The 15834-nt window shown below is 38.8% G+C and overlaps 1 protein-coding gene across 10 annotated transcripts in view; it reads right to left on the minus strand.

The window, feature by feature from the left end:
• Window positions 1-15834, minus strand: part of PER3 (period circadian regulator 3) — a 69983-nt gene that overhangs the window by 12827 nt on the left and 41322 nt on the right. For 8 of the 10 annotated variants that reach the window (XR_008616960.1, XM_028487892.2, XM_028487893.2 and 5 more), the window contains 3 exons: window positions 11027-11269; window positions 10011-10684; window positions 8521-8632 (listed from right to left, as the gene is read on the minus strand). Coding sequence is in view for 9 of the 10 variants with exons in the window: in XM_028487892.2 (XP_028343693.2) it covers window positions 8521-8632; window positions 10011-10684; window positions 11027-11269 (1029 nt within the window). In the remaining variant the exon portion in view is untranslated. The remainder of the gene's footprint in view (window positions 1-8520; window positions 8633-10010; window positions 10685-11026; window positions 11270-15834) is intronic. The other 2 variants (XM_055083801.1, XM_028487891.2) reach the window with 2 other exon arrangements.

The raw sequence follows: 15834 nt of genomic DNA on the forward strand, positions 1-15834 counted from the left end.
TATTCTGTTCTCTGTAACTACAGAGTATTTGTTTTTGTGTTTTTCTTCATTTTTTCGGTCTGTTTGTTTTTTATATTCTACACAAGAGTGAAATCATACAGTATTTGTCTTTCCCCTATGCTTTATTTCACCTAGCATAATGCCCTCGAGGTCCATCCATCTTGTTGCAAATGGCAAGATTTCTTCTTTTTTATGGATTAACAGTACTCCATTGTGTGTACTGTATATAGATATATTTCAAAATTTAAAATATATATTTAATATACATCACTTCTTTATCCATTCATCCATTGATGGGCACATACATTGTTTCCATATCTTGACTACTGTAAATAATGCTGTGATGAACAGAGGGATGCATATATCTTTTTGAATTAGTGTTTTCATTTTCTTTGGCTAAATACCCAGAAGTGGAATAGCTGGATCATACTGCAGTTCTATTCATTTTTTGAGGAGTCTCCATGTTTTCTATAGCAGCAACACCAATTTACGTTCCCATCCACAGTGTATGAAGGTTTTCTTTTCTTCACATCCTTACCAATACTTGTGATTTATTGCCTTTTTGATAACAGCCATTCTAATGGGTATGAGGTGACAATCTCTTTGTGGTTTTGATCTGCAGTTCCTAATAATTAGTGATGTTAAACATCCTTTCATGTGCTTGTTGGCCAACTACATGTCTTCTTTGGAAAAATGTCTATTCAGCTCCTCTGCCCGTTTTTTAATTGGGTTGTGTGGTTTTTTTGTTGTTGAGTTGTATGAGTTCTTTATATATTTTGGATATTAACCCCTTATGATTTGCAAATATCTTCTCGCATTCAGTAGGTTGTCTTTTCATTTTGTTAATGGTTTTCTTTGCTGTGCAGAAGTTTTTGTTTCCACTGAGGAGATATATTAGCAGAAAGATATTGCTAAGACTGATGTCAAAGAGTGTACTGCCTATGTTTTCGCCTAGGAGTTGTATGGTTTCGGGTCTTACTTTCAAGTCTTTAATTCATTTTGAGTTAATTTTTGTGCATGCTGTGAAACAGGCGTCTAGTTTCCTTTTTTTGTATGTGGCTGTCCAGTTTTCCCAATGGCATTTACTTAAGAGATTATCCTTTCTCCATTGTATGTTCTTTGCTCCTATGTCATAAATTAATTGTCCATATATGTCCATATATGTGTGGGTTTATTTCTGGGCTCTCAATTCTGTTCCACTGAGCTATGTATCTGTTTTTCTGCCAATACCATGCTGTTTTGAATACTATAGTTTTGTGATACAGCTTGAACTCAGGGAAGGAAGAAAGAAGGTTCTTTCTTCTCAGGATTACTTTGGCTATTTGAGGTCTTTTGTGGTTCCATATACATTTTATAATTTTTTGTTCTATTTCTGTGAAAAATGCCCTTGGGATTTTGATAGGGATTGTACTGAATCTGTAGATTGCTTTAGGTAATATGTACATTTTAACAATGTTAGCTCTTCTAATCCTTGAGCATGGAACATCTTTTCATTTATTTCAGTCTTCTTCAATTTCTTATATTTTTCAGTATACAGGTCTTTCACCTCTTTTTGTTAAATTCATTCCTAGATATTTTATTCTTTTTGTTGTGATTGTGGGATTTTCTTAATTTCTCTTTCTGCTAGTTCATTTTTAGTGTATAGAAACACAATAGGTTTATGTACGTTGATTTTGTACCCTGCAAATTTACTATATTCATTTATTACTTCTCGTAGTTTTTTTTGTGTGTGGAATCTTTAGGGTTTTCTATATATAAAATCATATCATCCACAAATCGTGTTAGTTTTCCTTCTTCTTTTCCAATTTGGTTGCCTTCTGTTTCTTTTTCTTGCCTAATTGCTCTGCCTAGGACTTCCAATACTATGTTGAGTAAGAGTGATGAGAGTTGGCATCCTTGCCTTCTTCCTGATCTTAGAAGGATAGCTTTCAGTTTTTCACCACTGAGTATGATGTTAGCTGTGGGTCTGTCATACACGGTCTTTACTATATTGAGGTATGTTCCTACTACACTCATTTTATGGAGAGTTTTTTAAAATTATAAATAGATATTGAATCTTGTCAAATGTTTTTTCCACATCTCTTGAGATGATCATCTGATTTTTATCCTTCTTTCTGTTAATCACAGTGTTTCACATTGACTGATCTGTGGATGCTGAACCATCCTTGCATCCCTGGAATAAATCCCACCTGATCATGATGTATGATCCTTTAAATGTATTTGCTAACCTTTTTTGAGGGTTTTTACATTTAGGTTCATCAGAGATATTGGCCTGTAATTTTATTTTTGTGTGTGCTGTCCTTGTCCGGTTTTGGCATCAGGCAATGATGGCCTTGTAAAATGAGTTGGCAAGTGTTTCCCCCTTTTCAGTTTTTTGGAAGAGTTTTGAAAAGTGTAGGTATTAAACTTTCTTTGAATGTTTGGTAGAATTCACCTGTGAAGTTGTCTGGTCCTTGACTTCTGTTTTTTGGGGACGTCTTTGATTACTGTTTCATTCTCTTTACTAGTAATCAATCTATCAAGATTTTCCATTTCTTCGTGATTCAGTCTTAGAAGGCTGTATGATTCTAAGAATTTGTCCATTTCTTCTAGGTTGTCCAGGTAGTTGGCATGTAGCTGTTCACAATATACTCTTCTAATCCCCTGTATTTCTATGGTATCATATTTCTCCTCTTTCACTTCTGGTTTTCTTTATCAGAGCTTTATCCCTTTGTTTCTTAGTGAGTCTAGCTAAAGGTCTGTCAATTTTGTGTCTATTTCATTTCTTCTGACTCTGATCTTTATGTTCTTCCTTCTACTGACTTTGGGCTTCGTTTGTTCTTCTTTTTCTAGTTCCTTTTGGTATAAAGTTAGACTGATATTTTTCTTGTTTCTTGAGGTAGGCCTGGATTGCTATAAACTTTCTTCTTAGTATTGTTTTTGCTGCATCCCATAGGCTTTGACATGTTCTATTGTCATTTGTCTTCAGGTATTTTTTGATTTCTCCTTTGATTTCTTCATTGACTCAATAGTTGTTCAGTAGCATGTTGTTCAGTCTCTACATATTTGTGAGTTTTCCAGCTTTCTTTTCATAGTTGATTTGTAGTTTCACACCACTGTGATTAGAAAAAATGCATGATATGATTTCCATCTTCTTAAATGCACTGAGACTTGTTTTGTGTGCCAACAGATGATTTATCCCTGAGAAAGTTCTATGTGGACTTGAGAAGAATGTGTATTCTGCTGCATTTGAATTGACTCTACAAATCCATGAATCCATCTGGTCTAATGTTTCATTTAAGGCCACTGTTTCCTTGTTCACAGGATATCTATTCATTGATGTAAGAGGAGTTTTAAAGTCCCCTACTATTATTGTGTTGCTGCAAATTTCTCTTTTTAGGTCTGTTAATAATTGCCTTGTATATTTTAATGTGCCTATGCTAGGTGCATAAATATTAATAACTGTTATATCTTCCTGATGACTTGTCCCCTTCATCATTATATGATGTCCATCTTGTCTCTTGTTACCTTTTTTGGCTTGAAGTCTATTTTGTCTGATATATGTATGGCTATACCACTTTCTTTTGGCTGCCATCTGCTTGGAGTATCATCTTCCATCCCTTCTTTTTTGTCTACGTTTGTCTCTTGAGCTGAGATGGGTCTCCTGGAGGCAGTGTATAGTTGGGTCTTGTTTTGTAATCCATCCAGCCACTCTGTGTCTTTTGATTGATGAATTCAATTCATTTACACTCATGGTGATTATTTTATTGGCAAATGAGGACTTAGTACTGCCTTTTAATCTTTTGTTTTCTGTTTGCTCTATTTCCCCATTGTTTCTTTTCCTTGTGTTTCTGCCTGCCATTTTGGTTTGGTGGTTTTGTATGATGTTTTTCTCAGTTTCCTTTTTTTTTTTTTTTTTATGTTTCGTGTCTCTGCTCTAGATTTATGTTTTGTGGTTACCATGAGGTTTGCATAAAATATCTCATAGAAAAAATAGTCCTTTTTATGCTGAGAGCACCTTATCTTCACTTACCTATACAGGTCTCTCCTTTTTGTCTTCCCCTTTTATGTTCTAGTTGTCATAAATTATCCCTTTTTAAGTTGTGAGTTTGTTACCAAATTGAAGTAGCTATAGTTATTTTTACTGCTTTCCTTCTTTTTAACTTTTATGCTGTAATAATGTGTTTAAAAACCTATTCTGACTGAGTTGTGATTTTTCTGATTCTATTTTACCTAACTCAAGTTTTTGTGTACTTTTGCCTTTTCATTTCAGGCAGAAGAGCTCCTTTGAACATTTCTTGTAAGGCAGGTCTAGTGGTGATGAACTTCCTCAGCTTTTGTTTGTCTGGGAAAGCCTTTATTTCTCTTTCATATCTGAAGGGTAACTTTGCTGCATAGAGCATTCTTGGCTGACAGTTTTTATATTTCAGTATTTTGAGAGTGTCATTCCACTCCCTCTTGGCCTAGAGTGTTTCTGTTGAGAAAACTGCTGATAGCCTAATGGGGGTTCCTTTGCAGGTTATCATCCTTTTTCCCCTGGCTGCCTTTAAAATTCTTTCTTTGCCATTGACTTTTGACAGTTTTAATATGATGTGTCTTGGAGAAGAAGGTCTTTTTGTGTTGAGGTAATTAGGTGTTCTCTTAGCTTCATGGACTTGTATATCCAGTTCCTTCCCCATGCTCGGGAAGTTCCCACTTATTATTTCTTTATATTCTCTATTTATCCTTAATTTTTGCCATTTTAATTGCAATTTGCCTTCGTGTGGTCCTCTTTGTGATTCTCTGCTCTTCTTGGACTTGGATATGTTTCCTTTCCCAGGTTAGGGATATATTCAGCTATTATATCTTCAAATACATTCTCTGCCCCGTTCTCTCTCTTTTCTCTTTCTGGAACCTCAAAAATGTGAATGTTAGTATGCCTGGTGTTGTGCCAGATGTCTCAAACTGTCCTCACATCTTTTTATTCTTTTTCCTGTTCATCTTCAGTGATTTCCACTACTCTGTCTTCCACCTTACTGGTCCATTCCTCTGTACCATTTTGTCTACTGTTGATTCCTTCTAGTGTATTTTTCATTTCAATGATTGTATTCTTCACCTCTGTTTGGTTGTTCTTTATATTTTCTAACTGCTAAAAACTTCTAATTTCTCTCTCTGTTCATCCATTCTTCTTCTGAGTTCTCTGATCATCTTTACAATCATTACCTTGAACTCTCTTTCTTAGGTAGATGGACTATCTCCACTTCACTTAGCTCTTCTGGGGTTTAAATCTTATTCCTTTGCTTGGAACATGTTCCTCTGTTGCCTCATTTTGCCTAACATGCTATTTTTATTTCTGTGTATCCAGTAGGTTGGTTGCTGGTGTGTAGGCTAGGTCCACAGGCTACGGGGCTGTGGTTGTCCTGGGGTTGGTGTTCGCCCACTGTTGGGTGAGGCTGGTTCCAAGGCTAGAACAGGCTCATCGGTGGCTGGGATAGGGGATTCTGGGTCTGGTACGTGCCCGCTGGTAGGTGGAGCTAGGTCTCAGGGTCTCTGTGTGCAGGGCCCTGGATGTCCCAGATCTAGTGCCTGCCCAGTGGTGTGTAGAGCCTGGTCCTTGGTCCTCTGGTGGGCAGGGCTGTGTCCAGGGGAAGGTGTGGGCTCAGGGGGTCTTAAGGCTGACTGTCTGCTGTTGGGTGGGGCTGTGTCCCTGCCCAGTTAGTTGCTTGGCCTGAGGCGTCCCAGTCCTGGTGCCTTAGGGCTGGGGGGCGTGGTGGGGCTGGGTCCTGTGGCTAATAAGCTACAACAAGGATTCCCAAATGGCACTTGCCAGCAACAGAGTCCATGTGGCAGAACGAGCTCCGAGAAATGGCTGCCACCAATGCCTATGTCCCCAGGGGTGAGCTCCAATCAATCGCTTCCTGCCTCTTGGGGAGACTCTCCAAGATCAGCATGTGGGTCTGACCCAGGCTCCTTTCAGATTACTGCTTCTGCCCTGGGTCTTGGAGTGGGTGAGATTCTGTGTGAGCCTTTTAAGAGTGGAGTATCTATTTTCCACAGCCCTCTGGCTCTCCCAAAAGTAAGCACTGCTGGGCTTCAAAGCCAAAAGTTCTGGGGGCTCATCTTCCTGGAGTAGAACCCCCAGGCTGGGGGGCCCAATGTGGGACTCAGACTTTTTGCTCCTTGGGAAGAACCTTGCAATTGTAATTATTCTTCCATATGTGGGTCACCCACCCAGCGTTATGGGTCTTGCCTATACTGTGACTCCCCACCACCTACCCATCTCGTGGTTCCTTCTTTAAATCTTTAGTTGTAGAAGATCTTTTGCAGTAGGTTCTGGTCTTTTTCATCGACAGGTGTTCCGTAAATAGTGGCAATTCTGGTGTGCCTATGAGAGGAGGTGAGCTCACACCATATATAAAAAGTAACTAAAAACGGATCACAGACTTAGCTCTATAGAAGCTTAATCTCTAAAATTTCCAAGAGAAAACAGGAGACCATCTTAGTGACTTCTAGTTAGGCAAGGACTTCTTTAAAAAGGACATAAAAGGCACAACTTACAAAAGAAAAAACTGATAAACTGAAGTTCATCAAAATTTTAAAACATTTGGTCTTCAAAATGAACATAAAAATAAAAGATTAAAAAAAGGGCAAGGCACACAACAGGGAAGAAATTTTTGCAAAACAAGTATTTGATAACAGACTTGTATCCAGAATGTATACAGAACTCTTACTACTCAATAAGAAAACTAACAAACCACCCCCACAAAACAAGCAACAGATGTGAACACATATGAATGGCAAATAAGTGTTGGCAGCCAACCTGGAGCCTCTGTGCCATGACAGGGTCATGGAACAACACCAAGACAGCGCTGCAGGGCAGTGCTGCACCCAGGAAGCTGACTACATCTCTTCTGATCTGTTTTGTAATTTTGTGCTTCTGCCTTGAAAAAGTACATGGGGGATTTGCCCCCCGTCCCAAGCTTAACCATGTAAAACATCCTCTTCCCCCTCCCAAACCAAAACCTACGAATTGGGACTTTTTAACAACAGCCCCTGGCTGGTGGGAGAAAAAACAAACAACCTAGAAATGTAGGGTTCTTTCTATGGAAAACACCAATAATAAAACAACAATGGCCCTACGTGGGAATAATAAATGATTATGGGTATTGTTGGTTCTGGTATAAGGATAAATTAATCATACAGAGTCGACTGCCAACATTGGAATTGTTGACTCGTCCATTCAGACAAAGCTTCTTGCCCAGAAGAACACAGTGATAGATTAAATTGTGAACTATACTGTAGATGATTTAGGGGTACATTGTTAAGACTTGTCCATGCGGACCTCTGGGACACATAGGAAAGTTCAGGAAACTTCCTCCTTCATAGTTTCTTTTAATGGCTTGTTACATATTAGCTTGGCTTTGTTATTAGTACGGATTGAACCTACTCTAAGAAAAAACAATGATGTTTTGAGAACCTTTAGAATTACTTTAAAAGTACATCTAGAAATATTAGGTACAATCTATTGTGAATATTTTCTGAGGTTTTAGCTAAGCACCTGATGATGTAATCACTTAGGGTATATAAATCTGACTGTGAAAAAATAAAATGTGAGACCATGCTTGTACATACAGTGTTATTGATTTATTTAACTTCCCCTCGCCGACGCTGTCCATCCCTCGGGTATTCCTGGACCTGCAGGAGCTGGACTCCCGCAAATAAGTACACAAGAAGACAGCCATCACCATTAATCAACAGTCAATAAAACCACAATGAGGTATCACTGTGTATACACTGGAATGGCTAAAGTTTAAATGATGGACAATACCCAGTGTTGGCCAGGATGCGTTGCAATTGGAGCTCTCATATGTGGCTGATAGGAATGCAAACGGTACAGCCACTTCGGAAAACAGTTGGCAGTTTCTTATAAAGTTAACCGTATACTAACGATGTGACCTAGCAATTTCACTCTGAGGTATTCACCCAAGAAAAATGAAAACATATGTCGACAAAAAGACTCATACACTAATGTTCACAACAGCATTATTCATAATAGCCCCAAACTGGAAACAACCGAATAACCATCAACGATGAATCGCTATCCATACAATGTAATTTCACTTGGCAATAAAAAGGAACAAATTACTGATATACACAATAAGGATGAATCTCAACAGCACTATGGTGACACAAAAGACTGCAAACTGGATGAGTCGATCTATATGAAGTTACAGAAAGAGCAGCATTAAAGTGACAGAAAGCAGACCAGCGCTTGCCAGGAGGTGGAGGATCAGGGCGGCAGACAGACTGCGAACGGTCAGTCTGGAAACGTTCTATATGGTGACGGTGGTGGTGGCGGTTACACTAATGTAGACAATCTGTGAGAATTCTTGATTTGTACCCCTAAATCTGGTGAATTTATTATATGTAAACATACCCCAAAAAAGCTTACAAAAAGAAAAAAAATACTTTACTTTCACGCCAGGACCGAAACCAGACAACCTGTTACCTAGTCACCTCCTGACCACAAAGTGTGAAGAATGTGTCATTTTGATCCACTACCTGCTGCTGCAGAACCAGTTCCCGGCAGAGAAGCCTCGTGCAGTGACACTGTAGACAGTTCACTGGTAGTAAAATGATCGTTCTTATTCTCACTGTTGGGACTGACAGGCTGCTAGAAAGTAAGGACACAAGAAAAGATTTGAACATCTCAAGCATCCTGTTACAAAATAACTGGCAGATCTTCAACTTCACATGTTAAACAGAAAAAAAGGTATATACATAACCGAGAAGTAAAACATTTTCAGCCTGCCCCCAGGAATGTGGCCAAAGTTCCTTTATTTATAATATTAAAGATACTACTGCTTTTTGAACACCTATTACATTCCAGGAACAACACAGGTATGTGCTTTATTATTATTTTTTGTCATTCAGAACACATATATTGAACACTTTATATGTTCTAAGAATTGTTCAAAACACTAGTAAAGAATAGTGAACAAAACCATGTTCCAGCTATCCTAAGCTTATACTGCATGGGGAGAAGGGCTATATAAATATTACTTAATTTAGTCCTTAGAAAAAGCCATGAAGTCTTAATCTTTCCATTTTTCAAATAAGAAAACAAAGGCATAGAAAGGTTAAATAACTTGTGTAAGCTATAACCCACCTAACCTGTGGCAGAGCCGGGATTGGAAGCCAGGTCTGATTCTGTAGCCCAGGCTTTGCATTAGATTTCTAGCAAGTGTACTAATATCAGGCTTTCAAAATTGAGCATACTTTCTTGATTTGGATCATCAGATTCTGAACATTTGTTTAAAATCATCATTATACCTTGAAGGGAAGACTGAAGAAAAACTTTGCATAAATACTCACACTTGTCTTGGATCCTATACTTAAGTATAGGAAAGTCTTATCCCAAAATGTAATCTGACAAATAAATCTGAGAATGCCTTTTTAAGTAAAGAGATGAAAAGTTAAAGGAAAGTGACCAAAAATTTTTCGTTTAAAAAAATGACATGTGTAAGTATAAAACTATATAAACTGACTACTTTACTGATAATTAATGACAAAAATGAGCTCCTACCCCCGCCACACAGACCTGGTGTCCTACAGCTGTGTCTGAAAAAGTAAAATTGCTAAATTCATGTCTTATCAGTATGGCTTGTTCCTGTCTAACTAGCCCATAACCCCAGTTGTAAGTAAGAAAACACATTTTATAGGCAATGCACACTTAAGTTTAATACCTGGATATAAAATTTTAAAGCAGAGGGGAAATCCAGTTCACAAAGAAAATCTGAAAGATAGCACTTTGGGGAAAACCTCGCAAAGTATGTAAGAACTCAGGACACAGCAGATTCTTTCACTGCAGCTTTTAAAATGGAGTCTGAAGGATATACTGCATGTTTCTGCAGAACAAAGTCTCAACCTCAGCTGTAATACAGTTACCCATCTAGGCCATTAGCCTTGAGCCTCAGTGCAAAAACCTTAATTTTAATAAGAGGACGCACATTTATTTTCTCTCTTGTGTGTTGAGAGTTAGTGTCACTTACATACTCAGCTTCTGGGGATGCACAGGATCTGGGCCTGTCCTCCTGCAGCAGGTCGAGCTGGAGCGGGGAGCTGCTCTTTGAGTTAATGAGGGGGTGCCCTTCATTCTGGGTCCCCCACTTTCCCTCGCCGCTCCTTTGGCTGATGGCTGAAGATGGTGGGCCTGGATTTGGAGCCACTGCTGATACCGAGGCGGGTATTTCAGAAGAGGCTGCTGCTCCCAAGAATGGATATGGGGAGAATGGTGGTAACAAGAGAGGACAGATAGGGGGGTCATGCAGGAAGATGTTCATACAAGTATCTAAGCAAGCAGAGGGCAGAGCTGGGAAAGATTGCAAGCCATTGGGGAAAGGCGGCTCTGCAGGCAGACTCTGCAGCACAGTTTCTGAGGCTGCACGTTCTCTCCCCAGGGAGGTCACGGTTGGGAAGGGAAGGGCTTGGATGAGGCAAAGTGCCTGGCTGGGAACCACCAGTGCAGCCGGGAGCGATGGGCCAGAGGCACGAGGAGAGGAGGTGGAGGAAGGGCACCAGGGCTGTCCATCCTGGGCCTCTCCTACGAGGTGGGGACAGAAGTCATCCTTAGTTTCCTTTCTGTCCGACCACATGAGCAGCTTCTTACGCTTGTGCTTCCCCTTCCTGCAACTAGCGGATTGGGTAGGCTTGGAAGCAGAATCTCCTGAAGGGTAAAGAGGAAGGCGTGTTACAGAAAACTAACCCAGAACGGAAGAGAAGGACAATGTTGATAGATAATTCTAAGTAGATTTTACAAGGAATAAACATTGGCTGATAGTAACTATGTCCACTACAGGGATGACAGAAAATTGCTCTAAAAAGATGAACAAGATCCTGGGTAAAAGCTGTTGCTATAAAATAAACTTATTTCAGTATCTCTCAATCAGTTTCTTACAAGCAAAGCAAAACTCCTATACTCCACTCCGTATCTCCCAGTACTCACGTATGATTTATAAATTTGAAAACTATGTTGATAAAGGGAATATATTTTTAAAAATTTAACTACCTTGAACATCTGAATATTTAGCTTTGCTTCTGCTTTCTTGCTGAAGATAGGAGCTGTAAGGTGATGACAGAATCTTGTCCCGGAATTGATCCACATAACTCTGTTCTTCCTTCTGTGTGTGGGCTGACAGCACAGCCTTTGTGAGCCCTATGTGTTTAAACTTTCCTGAGGCCAGTGGAGCTGGGTGTGTGCTGAGGGTCCAGGGCTCACAGGGCAGGGTGCCAAGCTCTGCTGGACTCAATTCTGATGAAGTGGAGGAAGACAGATTTAATTTTAACTCCTACCAGTTATTTTGCATTTACTTATTTTCACTAATTTAGTTATCTTTCAATAAATGTTTACAATCATTACAACAGCTGGAACATAAAACCTTCATCAATCTAGCAGATAAATTTTTAATTTTTCTGCCTTTCTTTATACTCTTTGTACACTTGTATATATGTTTTAGAGTTGTAATACTTAATGTGCATACTTATTTAAATCTTGCTTTCATTGTAAATATTCTTCTATCTCCCTGAATTCTCCAAGAAATTGTTATGTTTGGATTTATTTTTCTTAATATGTAATATATCTATGTTGTTCAAAAATCAGCATGTATTAGAAAGACATTTAGTAGCTTCTCCTTATCCCTGTACACAATCTGCCTAGTTCTCATTTATTCTCCCCACAGAAAACCATTTCTTTTATTTCCTTACATATCTGTCTACTTTCTTTACACATCTATAAATAAGCATGAATACAGATTCTTATTCCTCACCTCTATGTTTACCCAAACAGCATATAATCTTGTACACTAGCCTGCAATGTGCTTTTTCATTTAACAACATCCCTTTTATTAGTGCATCACATATGATGTATCTATGACTTTTTACTAAAGTAAGCATCTGTAGATGGATGCTGAGTTGCTTCTAAACATTACTTCTTCCAGGTACAAAAGACTTTATGGTGGACACTGGTGGGTTCTCCCAGCATCCATTCCACCTCTCCCCTGCTGTGTGGCACTGAGGTGTGGGTGGGCATGCCCCCATTCTGCTTCCAGAAACAGGCGCTGACTAGTCTAAGTCAACACAGCGGAAGGACTTCGGATTTTGGCCAAGATGGAGGAACAGGGACTAGACTGACCTTCCCACCTGAAACAACCAGGAAGGCACTAAATATATGAAACAATAAGTTCCAAGACACCGAACAACAGGTAACAAAGGAGAGTGACTCCTTAGGGATGGAAAACAAGGTGAGCCCCACATCTGCCCAGCTTACTGCCTTGAGAGTTTCTGAGGAGCAAGGTGGGGAAACCAGGTGAGCCTCGTGGGCTCCCTGAGGGCAGAGGCAGACCTGAGAGCCTGGGAAGGCCACGGTGGCTGGAGTTTTCAGGAAGAGAAGTGTAGAGGAGCACTGCACAGAGAGGACTCCAGACAGCTGCAGGGACCCCAGAGTCCTCACCAGTGCACAGGTGGGAAGAAAAAAATCACCTGAAAGGATCAGACCGAAGCTCACACCAGCTGGAGAACAGGGCTCACTCCCAACAGCCAGACTAGAAAAATCTCATAATCCATGGGCATTGGGTAGAATGCTCTGAAGGGTCTTGCCTCAGTAGCAGAGAAGAATTAGGCCTACCCTACACTGCTCTGGTCCTGCCTAACCAATCTTAAAAGCAAAGCCTGAAAAGACCAATCTGTTTCCACATAGCTTAACTGGGTCCCAGAATAAAGCTCAATGGTGCTCACAGCAATACAGAGATATTCAGCACCCAATCACAGTATCTGGCATCCAATCAAAGACTAGGCATGCAAAGAAGCAGGAAAATACAACCCACAATAAGGAGAAAAACTAATCAAGCAAAACCAACCCTGGGCTGGCAGAGATGTTAGAATTGGCAGATAGAACGTTAATAGTTATTATACTGTATTCCATATAGCCACAGGGAAGATTAAATATGTTATATAAAGACATGGAAGATATATTAAAAAACATCCTGGGCTTCCCTGGTAGCGCAGTGGTTGAGAGTCCGCCTGCCGATGCAGGGGACACGGGTTCGTGCCCCGGTCCGGGAAGATCCCACATGCCGCGGAGTGGCTAGGCCTTTGAGCCATGGCCGCTGAGCCTGCTCGTCCAGAGCCTGTGCTCCACAACGGGAGAGGCCACAACAGTGAGAGGCCCGCGTGTACCACACACACACAAAAAACAAAAACAAAAAAACAGGAAGTTGAAATAAAGACATTTTCAGACATACAAAAATGGGAAGAGTTCATCATCAGTAGACCTGTACTACAAGGATAGAAAAGGAATGCCCTCAGGCAGGAGAGTGATAATCAGATGAATCTACATAAAGGAATGAAAAGCACTGGAAGAGATAACTACAGGGGTAAACATTTAAATCTCTTTCAAAGATAATAACTGTAAGTAAGCATAGTAACAATGTAGTGTGGGATTTCTAACATATGTAGAAATATATGCCAATAGACAAAGGCCAAAGGGGGGAACTGGAAGTATAGTACTTTAAGGTTCTTATACTATGCATTAAGTGGTAGGTAGACTGGCAAAAATTAAATATATACATCATAAACTCTAAGCAACCACTAAAATAAAGCCCACGTTAAATACCAAGACATACATAGGTTAAAAGTAAAAGGTGGAAAAAGATATAACATGTTAACACTAATCAAAAAAAAAAAAGCTGGAGTGAATATAGTAACATAAGACAAAGTATATTTTAGAGCAAAGAATAGATAAGGGATAAAGAAGGTCATTTCACAATGATAAAAGGATAAATTCATCAAAAGGACACAGCAATCCTAAACATTTATGCACAAAGTAAGAAAGCTTCAAAATGCATGAAGCAAAAACTGATAAAATGGCAAGGAGAAATAGACAAGCCCACAATTACAGCCAGAGACTTCAACACTCTTCCTGAGGTACAACAAGTATTCAGAAAACTGGGGGATAGAGAAGACTTGAACAAGACTATCAACCAACCTGACCTAGTTTATACACTGGGCAGAATAAACATCCTTTCCAAGTGCATACAGAACATTCACCAAGATAGACCATATACAGACCATAAAACAAGCCTCAATAAATTTAAAAGAATTCAAGTTTTGTATTTTCTCTGACCAAAATGGGATTAAATTAGAAATCAATAACATAAAGAGGTCTGGAAAATCTCTAAATATGCTTTCTAAATAATATATGATGATATATATATATGACATATATGATAATGTAAATGATTTCAAAGAAGATATAAAAAGGGATATTAGGCAGCATTTGAACATGATGAAAATGAAATGAAATACATCAAAATGTGTGAAATGCAGCTGAGAGTAAAAGGAAAATTTACACTAAAATCCACTAGGGAAGAAATATCTGAAATCAATGACTTCAGCTTCCATCTTAAGAAACTGGAAAAACAAGAGCAAGGTAAAACAAAAGTAAGCAAAAGAAAGGAAATAATAAAGATCAGAGTAAAAATCTGTTAAGTATTGTAGAAAACAGAAAAATAATAAAGAGAGAAAAATCAATAAAATTTTAAGCTGGTTCTTTGCAGGGAGCAGTAAAATTGATTAAACTCTAGCAAGACTGATGAGGAAAAAAAGAGCAGATATAAGTTACCAATTTCAGAAATGATAGAGGAAACATCACTAGAGACCCTACTATCACTAGACATCAAGAGAATAATAAGGGAACATTATAAACAACTTTTTCCAATAAACTTGACAACTTAGACAAAATCGACCAGTTCTTTGGGACATACACACTAACAAATATCACCCAACAAGAGGTAGGAAACCTGAATAGCCCCATATCTATTTTAAAAATTGAATTTGTAGTTAAAAACTTCTCCACCAAGAAAACTTCAAGCCCAGATGGCTTTACTGGTGAGTTTGAGCAAACATTTAAGGAAGAAAAAATACCAATCCTACAAAAAGTCTTCTAGAAAACTGAAGAGAACAAAACACTTCCCAGCTCATGCTATGAGGCCAGGAGTATCCTGATACCAAAACCAAAGTCATTAAAACAAAAACAAACAAAATGACAGACCAATAGCTCTCATAAGCATAGATCTCGAAATTCTTACGAAAATTTTAGCAAAATGAATCCAATATATAAAAAAGGAAATACATCATGACCAAGTGGGGTTTAACCCAGGAATGCAAAGATATTTTAACATTTAAAATTGAAGAAGACACAAATATATGGAAGGATATTTCGTGCACATGGATTGGAAGAATTAATATTGTTAAAATGTCCATGCTACCCAAAGCAATATACAAATTCAAGGCAATCTCTATCAAAATTCCAACAGCATTTTTCAGAGAAATAGAACAGTCGAAAAATTTGTATGGAAACATCAAAGACCCTGAATAGCCAAAACAATCTTGAGAAAGAAGAACAAAACTTTTGCACAGCAAAGGAAACGATCAACAAAATGAAAAGGCAACCAACTGAATGGGAGAAAATATTTGCAAATCATATACCTGGTAAGTGGCTAATATCCAAAATATATAAAGAACTCACACAATTCAACAGCCAAAAAAACAAAAAAATAAGCAATCTGATTTAAAAATGGGCAGAAAACCTAAAAAGACATTTCTCCAAAAAAGACATACATATGGCCAAAAAGCACATGAAAAGATGCTCAACGTCACTGATTATTAGAGAAATGAAAATCAGAACTACAATGAGGTGTCACCTCACACTGGTGAGAATGGCCATCATCAAAAGGTCTACAAATAATAAATGCTGGAGAGGGTGTGGAGAAAAGGGAACCCTCCTACACTGTTGGTGGGAATGTAAATTGATACAGCCAC

This window comes from Physeter macrocephalus, chromosome 3 (assembly GCF_002837175.3).
Source record: "Physeter macrocephalus isolate SW-GA chromosome 3, ASM283717v5, whole genome shotgun sequence".
Taxonomy (NCBI): Eukaryota; Metazoa; Chordata; class Mammalia; order Artiodactyla; family Physeteridae; genus Physeter; species Physeter macrocephalus.